Here is a 13007-nt window from a genome sequence, read left to right on the forward strand (position 1 = left end):
CTTGCATCCGAAAACGAGATAAATAATCACAAAATTTGAAAAGATTCACACGAATATAAAAATTTAAAACTTAAATAATAAAAAAATTGTTTAACTAAATCAGTTTATACAATTGAGTTTCTATACTTTCATTAAATTTACAACATAATACGTTTTATTTTCACATCCACACATTATATAATCATTTTAAAGATTTGTTATGATACAATAAAAATATAATAATTCAATTACGTAAATCGGTATAATTCAGTGAATTTTTTTATTATTTAACAAAATACTAACTTAATGTTCAAATACTTAAGAGTTTTTAATTATTTTAAATTGATAAAGGTTTATTTGAGCAGGAACACTCACCAAACAGGTTTAGCATATGAATACTTGACTACAACAAGGTAACAAAAAAAAAAAAACAAATAGGTCTTGATGGGGATTAACAAGAAAAGGTAGATGGGGGATTAACTGTTGGCTTTGCTTTGTCTGTTTTAAGCTAAAAGACAAGACAGAGTCACCATCCAAATCCCCTGTCTGTCTCTGTCACTGTCTCTGCCTTTTCACATGGGGGAGTTTTGGTTTTGCTTGTTAATTTGGGATTACTTCTTTTCATTAGGTTTACACCCAATATAGATAGTGTGAAAGAAAAGTTAATTTATTTGTTCACATTTATGAATTAAGCTTTTGTTTTTTGTTTTTGGATTTAATTCATCGAATTAAATCATGGGTTCATAATAATTTGACAGAAAATTATGTTGTTGCTTAGAGATTCAACAAGAATGTAATTCTATGCTTTGAACATGGTTGTGGCACTAAATGAGATCATGCACATGGTGTCCAAAATTCAAAAGCATTCATAATTACTCGATTATATCATCAAATGCCATTCACTCTATAGTTTCTCTTTTTTTTAAACTATTTATATATATTTGTTTATTTATTTGAGAAAGATATTTTTAAATTTTGTGTTTGATTTTACGTGTTATATGAATTTGATTAAAAAGAAAGAGAAAATAAAAAAAATTTACGTTCCATGTGACAAAAAAGAAAAAAGAAAGAAGTTACGCAGTAATGTATATTTTTTCGACCCTTTTTCTTTGTTTATATATATTTTTTGAGATATGCCAAAATAAAATTATTTTTCTTTTTTTAATATTTATATTATAAAAATTAAATTTTAATTTAAAAATATTAAAGTAAATATTTTTATCTTAATTTTTATAAAAATAATAAAAAAATTTAAAGATAGAAGAATATGCAAACATTTTAAATGAATTACATGCTCTGTTTTCCTTTACAAACTTTAGTGAAGGTCACTCTACCTTTACAAAGTGATGCTAAATTTGTTGTCAAAGCAAAATATTATTATCAGTATCTTTTCCTTATATGCATGTTCCTTTTTTGGGAATAGCTTGGCTTAAAAGTGTTTCATCATTTCTTTTGGGTTTATTTAATTTCTACCATTAATTTCATCAATTATTTTTTCTTGCTCTTTCTATTTACTTGAGGATTAAAATATTGGCAAACTTTCTCTATTTCAAAAGGAAAAAAAATTTTGAAAATTTCTATTGTTAGGCAAATGAAATAATTTTGTTAGAAAAACATAATATATATAATTAACTACCTAATGAGTTCGTATCGCATTCATACTTCAACCTGTTCCTAAATATTTGTCACTTTTCGATTTTTACGAAAATTAATATATTAATTTTTTTTAAAAAATTACAATGTTTTGAAATTTAATATTTTTTATATGTAAAAATAAAAAATCATAAATAAAATTTACAACATAAAAAAGTTTCTTAAAAAAGAAAAATTAGACCAAAAAAAGAAAAAAAGAGAATAATTGTTAATTAAGGGAAGTAAACCTCTTAAAAATTTTGTTTACTTTGGTATGAAATTGAAATTATTTTAGTAATTCAAAGATTTGACTTCTTCTAATGGTAAGTAGTTAAAAAAAAAGGATATTTATTTAATTGCTGGAAAATAAAAATCTTACTAAAAATTATTAAAAAGGAGGATACTTTGGTAAATTCAACCAGGCAAATTCAACGTAACAATGATTAGAAATAAAAACCGAACATGTCCAATGCCTATGTCCGTCCCTCATTCCGCCTCCCAATGGGCAATCGTCATGCTTTCTAGAGAGAGGGAAAGGGCAGGAAAAAGCCAAAAGCGTAAAAGTCTATATATAAAAGAAGAAGAAACCTTTCGCACCTCTGGTTCTACCGAGCATTGCGGAAACTCTCCCTTCCCTCCTTTTCCTCCCCCTCGCTCTCTTTCTCTCTGTCTTTTGTTTCCTTCTTTTTCCTTTCAGTCCGAGTTGTTTCTTTCTTCTTATTTATTTTCTGTGTGCTTTTTTTTTTAAAACTTCCGGCGATAGGATGTCGTCGGGAGGTGCAAACAACTCGGCAAACGGGAGCCCGATACAAGGGGGACCCACCACTGCAAGGAGACGCGTGGGGGATCTTCTAGGAGCGGAGTCCGACAGCAACAATATATCATCTGGTTCGGACTATTACGCCCTCGCCTCTGACGATGAGGAAGCCGACAACCCCAACGGTTACATTCCCTCCTGTTCATGCGGGTCCCATTACTCGCAGCAGCACCACCACCAAAACCACCCCGTGATCAGGTACCTGCTGCTTCGAAGGAAGTTGTTGTTCTCTTGGGTGCCCGATGAGTGGTTCATCTGGGTTGACAACACGTGTCATGGGGCGGTTAATATGGCTCAGAGTTTGAGATCCGGCAGGAACGTGGGCCGTAAGGTCCTCGGGGTCCTGTTGTTGATGGCGGTTGTTTCCTTTTTTTTAAAGGTCTCGCTTCTTAGTAGTCACGTCGAGGATAACGGCAAATTGAAAGGAGAAAAAGGACCCTTGATCTTGCAGACGATTAAAGAGGATTGGTCCTTGGCACAACGCGTTGTCGCCGAGACCCACACCGAACCTGAAACCGAACACTCCATGCCCAAACGCGTTCTTGAAAGGGTCTCTGTAAGTTTCCTTTTCTTCTTCTTCTTCACTATTTTTACTTTTTTTTTTGGGTTATTTTTTGCCAAGAAAAGAAATACGTTATCTTGTTCTTGGTATTTTATTTCTTTCTTTTTTTGCGTGTTGAAATTTGAATGGTTGATGAAATGGAGTGATGGTTTTTTTTTCTTCTTTTGACTCACAAGAAAATAGTGGGTCACAACCAGTGCATTGAATTTTCTCGAGGGTGGTGGCTCTGACCAGACAGCCGAATTTTCACTGTTTTTTTTTTTTTTTGGGTTGCTTTATCATGTTTTGTTTAGTTGGGTGTCATGCTCTGTTGATGGCTTTTCCTTCTGCATTCACATGAACATTATGTGCAGTTTCTCTTTGACTTCCTATCAATGGGAATTCTATATCTATCTTGTAAGAAAATTCTTACCTTTTTTGGTTGGTGTAATAGTAATAAAAAGTAGTAAATCCGTTGCTTTATTCTTTTGGTTTTGGATTTTATATATCCTTTTGGTCCTTAAACTGACGTGTTGAATTCTACTTGCCTTATCTGCAGACCCCAGAAATTTGGATGAAACCAAACAGTGACAATTATCAGCAATGTATATCCCGACCTAAGAATCGAATAAGTATGTCTTGTTCCTTTCTCAACTTGTTAAGCACCTTCATCCAGAAACAAATGAAGAGATTCGTATGTGATTTTTATTAACAATCGGGACTAATTTCAGGGACTGGATCAAAGACCAATGGTTATATTATCGTTCATGCCAATGGTGGACTGAATCAAATGAGAACAGGAGTAAGTTTGATTCTTGACAACTTTGATTTTCCTAGACTTGGGTAGGCCTTTGATTTCTAAGCTCATCTGTTGGCTTCATTGACTTACAGATATGTGATATGGTTGCTGTTGCCAAGATAATGAATGCCACCCTGGTTCTTCCTTCTCTTGACCATGAGTCATTCTGGACGGACCTGAGGTAATATTAATCACTTTAGTTGTTTAATATCAGTTTTGATCTTTCTAAATTTGAAAATGTTAACTTTTTAAATACGTTTAACAGTGATTTTAAGGACATTTTTGACTGGAGGCACTTCATCAATGTACTAAAAGATGATATTGAGATTGTTGAGTATCTACCCGTTAAGTACTCAGGGATAAAGCCCCTTGCAAAGGCCCCTGTTTCCTGGTCAAGGGTATGGAAAGGATTGGAATTTGTCAAAGGCATGATCATATTTCATTTGGTTTTGTGTTACTGGAATGGTGTCTTAGATACTTCATTTGCAGGCTAGTTACTATAGAAGAGAGGTGCTCCCACTACTAAAGCGGCATAAGGTGATCAAGTTCACGCACAGTGATTCACGGCTTGCTAATAATGGCCTTGCACCCTCCATTCAAAGGCTTAGGTGCCGTGCGAATTATGAGGCTCTCCGGTATACAAAAGAGATAGAGGATCTTGGCAGGACTTTGGTTGATAGACTAAAGAACAATAATGAGCCATACATTGCTTTACACTTAAGGTACCATCATTGCTAGCATTTTGTAGTATTTTTCCTTATGAAGTCTCTGAGCCAAATAGGCCAAACTTAACTGCAGGTATGAGAAGGATATGCTTGCATTCACGGGCTGCATCCATAACCTTACGGTAGAAGAGGCTTCTGAACTCACGGTTATGAGATACAACGTTGAACACTGGAAGGTGAAAGAGATAGATGGTGTAGAACAGCGACTTAAAGGCGGATGTCCAATGACCCCTAGAGAGGCAGCCATGTTCCTCAAGGCGATGGGTTACCCTTCCAGCACCCCTATCTACATTGTTGCAGGAGAGATTTATGGCCAAAATAGCATGGCAGCTTTCCGTGCAGAGTATCCAAATGTCTTCACTCATTCTACTTTGGCAACTGAAGAAGAGTTGGAGCTGTTGAAGCCATATCAGAATCGCCTTGCTGCCTTGGATTATATTGTGGCACTTGAAAGTGATGTATTTGTTTATACCTATGATGGGAATATGGCTAAAGCAGTACAGGGGCACAGACGGTTTGAAGGATTTCGAAAGACCATCAACCCTGACAGGTCAGTTCATTTTAGGGTATTAGATACATGCAAAATTTCTTTCTTGAAATGGGTTTATCAAGACTTTTGTACTGATATTATATCTTTCATTTCAGAGTAAATTTTGTCAGACTCATTGATCAGCTGGATGGGGGTGTAATATCTTGGGAACAGTTTTCTTCGGAAGTAAAGAGTTTACACTCTGACAGGCTTGGAGCACCGTACCTAAGAAGGCCAGGAGAGTCACCACGACTGGAGGAGAATTTTTATGCAAATCCCCTTCCTGGGTGCATCTGTAACAGATCTCGGGAGCAGCAAATTATCAGCCTGAAGTTCGACAAGAACTTGAATTCAGTTCGAAGATAGTGGCTTTTGTCGGTTGAATTATACACTGCCTTTTGCAGGATGGCTGATAGGGTTTCTTGAATTAAGGTGCTTTCTCCTATTAGGACACTTGCAGCAGCCACCAACAGGGCTGAGATATCATATGGTTTGAGATTGCTCACGTGGTTTGATGTCGGTTGAATTACACAGTACCAGTTCCAGTTTTGTTAGAGGACATAACCAGCAACTTAGGGAAGCAGAGACGATGTATAATTCTGAGGCAAATCAGTTTAGTCATACAGGTGCACACCCATATATGTCAAAGTGGAACCACAGTATTTGATTTATTCATTATTTTTTCAATAATTTGGTTGTAAAAATCGTTTGCCAAATTAGCCTTTTACAAAGTCAGATGCAACATCTGAAATAGTATATAATGGAGATTTGTTTCCCAAATGTTCCGAGCAGATACCATATCTTAGTCTCAGCTTTATTTTCTTTCTTGCAATACAAGCACTCTATCAAATTATCTATACAAACTTATATTTATAAGTACGAGGACTAGACTCTAGAGTCTGTTGAATGAATTCACAGTTAGTCTGCTGTTATTGTCATGGTGAAGTAACCAGTCCCGGCCACTTTGCTTAAGGGAGAAGAAGGAAATTGAAAGAATGAAGGCAATCCTGTTGGGCGACTGTTGTGTTGCTATGGACAAATATAAAATGGGTTTTATACAGTTTGTTGCTTTCAAATGATTTCAGAACAACTTGCAGCTGTCTTTCCAAACTGAGTCTGCCGCAATATCAGGTTTATTTTAATAAAAAAGGAATTGGAATTTCGCTGCACAGCTGGATTAACAATCATTCTTAGCTCATATTATACGGAAGCTGGCACGCCGAGCATTATTGGACTAAGAAAAGGCTTCAGCTTTTTGACTAAAATGATGAACTGGTTCCCTAACTGATAAGTATTAGGCAAAGGCTGGGTGGTGAAGAACCAACGTTCAAATATTGTTGCTTTTCTTTTACTCCTCCCAAGTCCCTATGAAATACTAACTGTCGCGATGTTCGGTCCGGGAACAATCCCGACCACTTGACGCTAGCAAAGTACTATGAAACAGCAATTCTCACCAAGTCACCATCCTTATGCTTTCAATTTCGTCAACTCATTGGATTCACTGGAAACTTGCTTTCATTAAGGATTCAAACAATACATTATTTTCCAATGTCTGAAACAATGGGGTGAACATGATTTTGCTAAATGTTGGATCATAAACTGATGGAGAATTGCTGATTGATACAATTCAATTAGAAGAATATATTGTTCAATCTAGCCCTCACCTACACTTCTACGAGTATCAATGGCTGGCCCATCGAAAGAGCCAATCAAGATGGAATGAATTGAACTCAGCCATGCTAAGCCGTGAACATTACATGCAGCCTTTACCTCTTTCAGGGATTCTTATCCATGTTCATCAGATACAAAACCTTGCATTCTGTCCAGAGAAATAGTAAAATTGTGCTGTCATGTTCTCTGGCTCTCTCAACTACCACATTGAAGGTACATAAACCTGTTCTTTCAGATTTTGTGTAGCACTCTCAGTAGGAAAACCTCTCACAGCACCAATTGTCCACTGCGATATAATACCTGCTGCAATTGCAAAGCGTAGCTGCCTCTCTAAGGTATCTTGATTTTCAAACATCTCAGGGTAAGTGGTCAGCTTCCTCATAATACCAGCCACAACAGCATCACCGGAACCAGTTCGATCACAAGTGAATGGTGTTATTAGCACATCCTCTGTTCCAACAACCACACCATCAAATGAAGGTGTATAGTAATGTATCCTAAGTGTTCCATCAGTCACAAACAGATATTTAAGTCCATCATGCCACAACGGAGAGATTTCCTCACTGGTATAATGATAGCAGTCTCGCCGATTCTTGGTTTGGTCAAAACTTTCAGCATAGTATTGAGGCCTGTAATTTCTCTTCCTCTCATAATACTCTTCATCCAGAAGAAATTCCAGCTCTTGCCTTGAAACCTCAATGATGTCTGCTTTGTTCCAGGCTTCCTTGATCACCTCCCTCGTTTCATCACGTGATCTCCACAAAAGTAATGGCAAATTCAAATCAAAAAATATAAGCCCCCCAAACTTCTTAGACCATGCAATTGCTTTGAAAAGTGTAGATTGCATGGAAGGAGATGTTAAAACCTCTGAATTGAAGTGGAAAATTCTAGTCTGCATCAATGTTGGATAGCAAACCATCCACATTCAGTCAACAAGAAAAATTCACAAACTAATTACAGAAGTGCCACTCTAAGCACGTATGCAGCATCATACTTCATCAATTAATTTCACACTATCAGATCATAAAATGCTCCAAAAACAAAAATTGGAACTCTTCCTAATGATTTTCATATGTAACTTTATTGCATAAAAATCAACAGTAAGTTTCTAAAGGTTACCTCTTTGAGAACAGCAAGATTCAATTCGGAGCTAAGAAGAGAGTCTTCAGCAGATTCTTTAACAGTCTCCATCTTCAACCTTCCTTTCTCATCAAACTTAACCTTCATGTAAGTACACCCAGTCTTAACATTCTCATCAAACTTAACACCTCTCGTTTGCACTTTCTCTTTATTCATCATCAAGACAAGCTCATCCCCATACTCATCGTCCCCAACTTTCCCCATAAAAGCAGCTCTCCCTCCAAGCCTCACGTGTGATATTGCCACGTTGGATGGTGGCCCACCTGGCGCCCTCCCGAACTCCGGAGGGTCCCACTGTAGCATTTTCCAGTGGGAGTATTTATCCGGGTGCATCTTCTCTTCGTTCACTCTAACTGTGGGTACGAACTCCTTTTGTGCAGCGCCGAAGCAGCAGATCAACGGAGGTTCCTCGTACGGAAAATCCATGCCATCGTCGAAATCTCCTAGCTCCTCTTCTTCTCCCTGGCTTTCAGATTCAATAGAGCCATTTTCATTCTGGGTTTTTCTCGTGCGCCTTGTTTTCGTTGCTGGGGAAGACGAAGTTGGTTTCTTTTTCCTGCCTCGGCGAGTTGGCTTTGGAGATTCAACGGCTTCATTTGTTTCCACTGAAGCTCTTGGTAAGCCTACAGTTCTGGGAGAATTTAAAAACTGAATCTTTGGGTTCGGAGGGTTCAAGAACAGTGAGAAAGAGTGAGGGAGTTGAAGAAGTGATGCCATTGTTTCGTTTCAAATGTTGTAGGGTTTATCCATGTTGGACTGGGGGTTTTTGCTTGCCCTTTGTCTGATAAATTTTATCGGGTCGTGTTCTTGCGGGCGTCAGGCTTCGGGCCTCAAGCTTCGGGTCATGTAAGAAAGAAAGGACAAATCCAACGGCTAGCAGCTCGAGGGATACGTAAGCAAGGACGGCCTCATCCGTTTAGATCAAAAGTTTTCCCGAATCCTACGTGGCCCAACAAGCTGAGATCGGCTGTCGTTTCGCAACTTTCCTCTTGTTTCGGTTTCCTCAAAAGGGTTTTTGGTTGGGTTCTTGTTTGACTTCGTGTCCGTTCTTCTTTGATCTCTGCTTCCAGTTGATGAAAACTAATCTGCAATCTCACAATTTGTTAGTCAAACAATTTCTTCTTGGGTTGCTTCCTGTCACAGGTGAGAAAATTCCCATCTTTTGTTTCTCTCTGTTTCCAAGAAAAAGTCTCTGTTTTGATGCTTTGTGTTTCTCAAATCTGAAGTACTAAGAGTGAGCTAATTTCAGGAATAAATTTGAGATTTTTTTATGCCCATAATTTATTTTACTTGAACCCCAAAACCAGGAACCTGAAATGGACTAAATCTTCTGTTCTGATGCTGTTTTATTGCATTTGTAATTGTATAATTTCTGTTGCTTTTTCATCAGTTTCATGAAAGTTAATCAAAGGTTGAATCACTTTTCAAGCAGAAGTGCTTCTGTAAATTCTATGTTGATTCTTTTGATCTTTTCTTCTATTGCTCTGAGATTTAGTCATATTTCCATAGACCATAGCTAATCAGCTTTTCTGAAGATATGAATGTCTTTTCGCTTAGGTAAACATGATAAGCCAGGTGCTAAAATATGTATTTAAGTGCAGCTAGTTGCAAGATGATGGGAAAGTATACAAATGTGCTGCCTTTTACATCTTAGAAATTCAATGCACTGCCTTGGAGAAATTTAGCACCAATGGTTTAGGTTAAACCTAGATAAAGATAGGGCTTTCCTCAGAAACCAGCGGTAAATGCTTAAAGAAGACGATCATTTACTCACATAACTCGTTGATTACATAAGTAAAAGGAGGGGGCATTATGTGGGAAATGTCGAGGCTATGTTTTATACGCATTGAGAGTTATAATTTTGAGAGTGTAGTAGAGTTGAGCAGCCTTGGCTGCTATTTGGAGTATTGTTTTTGAGATGAATTCTTCTGTCTACAAGGGGGTAAGGCATCTCACTCCAATCCAATCCATTTAGAACTTCTCACTACTCCCTATTTGAATATGAACCCAAAGTGTTTATCCTAAATTTGAGAATTGAAACCTTTATCTTCTGCAGAAAATGGGCTTCTGGACTTTGCTCGAAGGTTTGCTGCTCTTTGCCAATGCTTTAGCAATACTGAATGAAGATAGGTTCCTTGCTCTAAGAGGATGGACCTTGGCAGAAATTCAAGGAGGGAGAAGAAATACGCTTAAGGGGCAGATAATTGGGCTCATACATGCATGCCAATTTTTGAGACTACCACTTATCCTTTTCAATATCATCACCATAGTAGTGAAGCTGTTCACTGGTTGAGGTTGATGAGAGGTGAGAAGAGGTTCATGGCTTGGGACATGAATTAATCCATGCATGTTGTGATATGTTACTAAACTGTTAGCCCACTCAAGGGCCATGACCTGTGTGTACAATACTCAAAAAAGGTAAAATCAGAGGAAGCTCATATGCTGGTAAGACCATGTTTGCGGCCTATGCAATTTAATTTCATTGCTACACTTTTGTTTCTTTTTAGTTTTTTGGTTTTGCCTGCTTGACCGTGTTTACTTTCGACATTAACTGGAGCACCTCAGGTAGGTGCAGGGCTTGGGGCATTTGACATCCAATTATAAAAGCTCACTAATATTAACATCTTCTCGGGATAGAGTCTACTCTGTCAATACTCAATATACAGTAGTTTTTTCATTTTGATGCAGAGTTTGTTCAATTTTGCATCCCTTGCAGTGGTTGTAATCTTATCTCCGCTCTATTTTGGTAACAAAAAGTGAGCTTTGCACAAGATGGAAGGATTGATGCGTTTATGTCCAAACATAAGGCCAGAAAACCAGACAGGCAAATCGACAATGAGCTAATGATAAAAAATGCATCTTTTTTAGATTAGAGGACTCCAAGAACAGGGCTAATGTTGCATGTTCATGAATGAATAACCATGAAAGTAGTGACCTTTGGCAGCATTTCTACCTCTGACATTCTTAGAAAGAGATGAAAGTAGCAGAATATCAAATCCATCCAAAATCTCAAAATATATACATATAATATTTAATTTGTGATGACTAAAAACCTGTCAAGTTCTGATAATTGTGAGAGAAAGAACAGTACAACAAACATATTGAGCTAACCACATAATTCAGCACTCACTGGACTGGTAGCATGACCTCATTAGTCCTGAAAGCAGGCAAAGTCCAAGGAGGATTGTACCTAGCTAACAAGAACTCGCCAATCACCTTGTGCCCATCTCTTTCTAAGCTCTTCTTGAGGTTCTCCACCTTCTCCTCGACCACCTGATCTGTTGCCACTCCTGCAAACTTCACCACCCCATATTTCCTCTCCCCTTCCTCTCTTATCACCACCCTCTCATCCAACGGCTTGGGAGCCTCCTCTGCCCTCTCGTACATCGCCGGCAACAGAAACTGCATTGTCACCATGTTTTTCTCACCCTTTGTTATCACGGGAGCCGTCATGGCAATCTTTTCACTTTCACTTCCAGGCGATTTAGTTATCACAGGAGCTGTCATGGCGATCTTTTCAGGTTTTGCATTCTGCGGATTGCCTAAGGCACCTATGTAATTTGCCAACACCGAAAAGCCACCATCCTTGTTCCCCTTGAACTGGGATGGATCGTACGTGACTTCAGCCACAACTGATGGTGAGTATTTGCGGATTTCATAATCGGCTGAAGATTGAACAACTTCATATTTTGGAGTCTCCACACTGATCTTACCAAGAATCATACCCATGTTGGAGAAGGTAAACAAGTTGGAAGTAGAAAGACTGGAGGATCTAACTAGAGGGTTCAAAGTAGATTTCAGCTTAGTAACTGCACCAAGCCAATGAGGAATCCTTTTATAAAGAGATGGAAGAGAAGAGAAGAAAGTGTTGAATTTGCCTCTGGAATCTAGATTGTTCGATCTAGGCTTATGTCGTCAAAATGCTATTACTTGGGAGAGGAGTAAAGACTTCATTTTTGTGTGCCCCTGGATTTTGTGGCACGAGTTCGGAGATGAATTGGTGGACTAAGTTCATCCACGACCAAAATGGAGAATGAGCCTCGGGCTTTACAGTTTTACTCAAAGCTACCCTTTTTGAACAATAAAGCGTACAATGCAAGATTCTGCTCAGTGTAGACAAAAACCGTGGACTTCTTCAGTTCCATGAAACATTTCTGATAGATCAAGAAAGATAAATTTGATGGGCCTTCAGAGAAAGCCTTTCTGCCTAGTAAGTGAAGGCCCATAACTTGAGTAAATTCACTTTAAAAAAAGCTTGGGACCTGCAGCCTACTTGTTAGATATCTTGATTACAGGATACCAAACAAATCTCTTTGCTGTGCTTATATCTCAGCCTGAGATAGGGTAAGATCAGTTCATTTTCCAAACAGTCCCTTAGGGTTGGTTCTTATCACCGTATAAACGGCTGCAAGCCTGCATCTTTCATCAAACACCGCCTCTGTAGGATTGGGTACCTAGGATAACCAAGGTTTTCAAGGTACCATGTTTTTTGAAGCAAAAACTTGTCTTTTAAGACAACGATCAGATGATTGATATGATTTTGTTTTAATGTTTTTGATAGCTTTCTGCTTTTCAATGGTAAAAGAGAAAAGGGCATCAATGAGGAGATGATTAAATTGTTATCCTTGCACTTTGATTGTCAGTGAAGAAACAATGAGGGCATGTTCTCTCTGAGATGCTCCTTTTTCAACTACTTTCTGCTTTGGGTTTCTTCTTTTTTGTTTGGATCAAAGATGTTACTTTATTCTGCGTTATCTATCTGATAGTACTTTCTCTGAAAGGAAATGGAGATAACACTGATCACATACTGAGATCCAGTTACCTTTGATGATTTTCTTTTGTTACATTAGTTGGTTTAATTGATTCCCTTTTAGTGTTAATTCATGTTGTAAGAGTTTGTGAGATGCTTGCATTGGATCCATGATGCTACTTTTACAAACTGCGTTATCTATCTGAACTTCTTCTTTTGAGGGATTGAAGATACTCTTCCATGCTGAGATCCAGTCTTACTGTGTTATTCACATGTTCACTGTCCTCCCTGTTTCCTTCAGATCAAGTTTTCTGCAGCCTTGGAAGATTGGGTATAGTGAATAACAGATATGTCTGTTATTCCATTAACAAGAGGGTTAACATATCTAATCTTCATGGATAAACTAGGGATTGGCTACCTTTTA

At 37.9% G+C, this 13007-nt stretch overlaps 4 protein-coding genes and 3 non-coding genes across 7 annotated transcripts; 5 read left to right on the top strand and 2 right to left on the bottom strand.

Annotated features, from left to right (window-relative positions):
- Positions 1–2074: 2074 nt before the first annotated feature.
- LOC18597618 (O-fucosyltransferase 19-like) lies at positions 2075–5813 on the top strand. Its single transcript, XM_018121401.2, has 8 exons — positions 2075–2984; positions 3529–3601; positions 3701–3771; positions 3861–3949; positions 4034–4166; positions 4258–4490; positions 4567–5043; positions 5139–5813. The coding sequence occupies exons 1-8, from the start codon at positions 2376–2378 to the stop codon at positions 5386–5388; spliced, it is 1935 nt and encodes a 644-aa protein (XP_017976890.2). The 5' UTR covers positions 2075–2375; the 3' UTR covers positions 5389–5813.
- A 706-nt stretch (positions 5814–6519) lies between these two features.
- FLN1 (fructokinase-like 1) lies at positions 6520–8550 on the bottom strand. The gene is made up of 2 exons (XM_018121403.2): positions 7813–8550; positions 6520–7585 (listed from the first exon to the last, which is right to left on the bottom strand). The coding sequence occupies exons 1-2, from the start codon at positions 8548–8550 to the stop codon at positions 6893–6895; spliced, it is 1431 nt and encodes a 476-aa protein (XP_017976892.2). The 3' UTR covers positions 6520–6892.
- Positions 8551–8834: 284 nt separating this feature from the next.
- LOC18597620 (protein transport protein yos1-like) lies at positions 8835–10339 on the top strand. Its single transcript, XM_018121405.2, has 2 exons — positions 8835–8976; positions 9890–10339. Exon 2 carries the CDS (start codon positions 9893–9895, stop codon positions 10124–10126), a length of 234 nt encoding a protein of 77 aa, XP_017976894.2. The 5' UTR covers positions 8835–8976; positions 9890–9892; the 3' UTR covers positions 10127–10339.
- A 475-nt stretch (positions 10340–10814) lies between these two features.
- On the bottom strand, positions 10815–11857 carry SOUL-1 (SOUL heme-binding family protein). The gene has a single exon (XM_018121404.2). The coding sequence runs from the start codon at positions 11560–11562 to the stop codon at positions 10960–10962; it is 603 nt and encodes a 200-aa protein (XP_017976893.1). The 5' UTR covers positions 11563–11857; the 3' UTR covers positions 10815–10959.
- A 566-nt stretch (positions 11858–12423) lies between these two features.
- On the top strand, positions 12424–12514 carry LOC148762329 (small nucleolar RNA snoR26). The gene has a single exon (XR_016026865.1). It is a non-coding gene; the product is annotated as a small nucleolar RNA snoR26 (small nucleolar RNA).
- A 40-nt stretch (positions 12515–12554) lies between these two features.
- On the top strand, positions 12555–12652 carry LOC148762330 (small nucleolar RNA snoR27). The gene has a single exon (XR_016026864.1). It is a non-coding gene; the product is annotated as a small nucleolar RNA snoR27 (small nucleolar RNA).
- A 92-nt stretch (positions 12653–12744) lies between these two features.
- LOC148762331 (small nucleolar RNA snoR27) lies at positions 12745–12838 on the top strand. The gene has a single exon (XR_016026863.1). It is a non-coding gene; the product is annotated as a small nucleolar RNA snoR27 (small nucleolar RNA).
- Positions 12839–13007: the final 169 nt, after the last annotated feature.

The sequence above is a fragment of the Theobroma cacao genome, chromosome 5 (genome assembly GCF_053813885.1).
Source record: "Theobroma cacao isolate CCN51 chromosome 5, ASM5381388v1, whole genome shotgun sequence".
Taxonomy (NCBI): domain Eukaryota; kingdom Viridiplantae; phylum Streptophyta; class Magnoliopsida; order Malvales; family Malvaceae; genus Theobroma; species Theobroma cacao.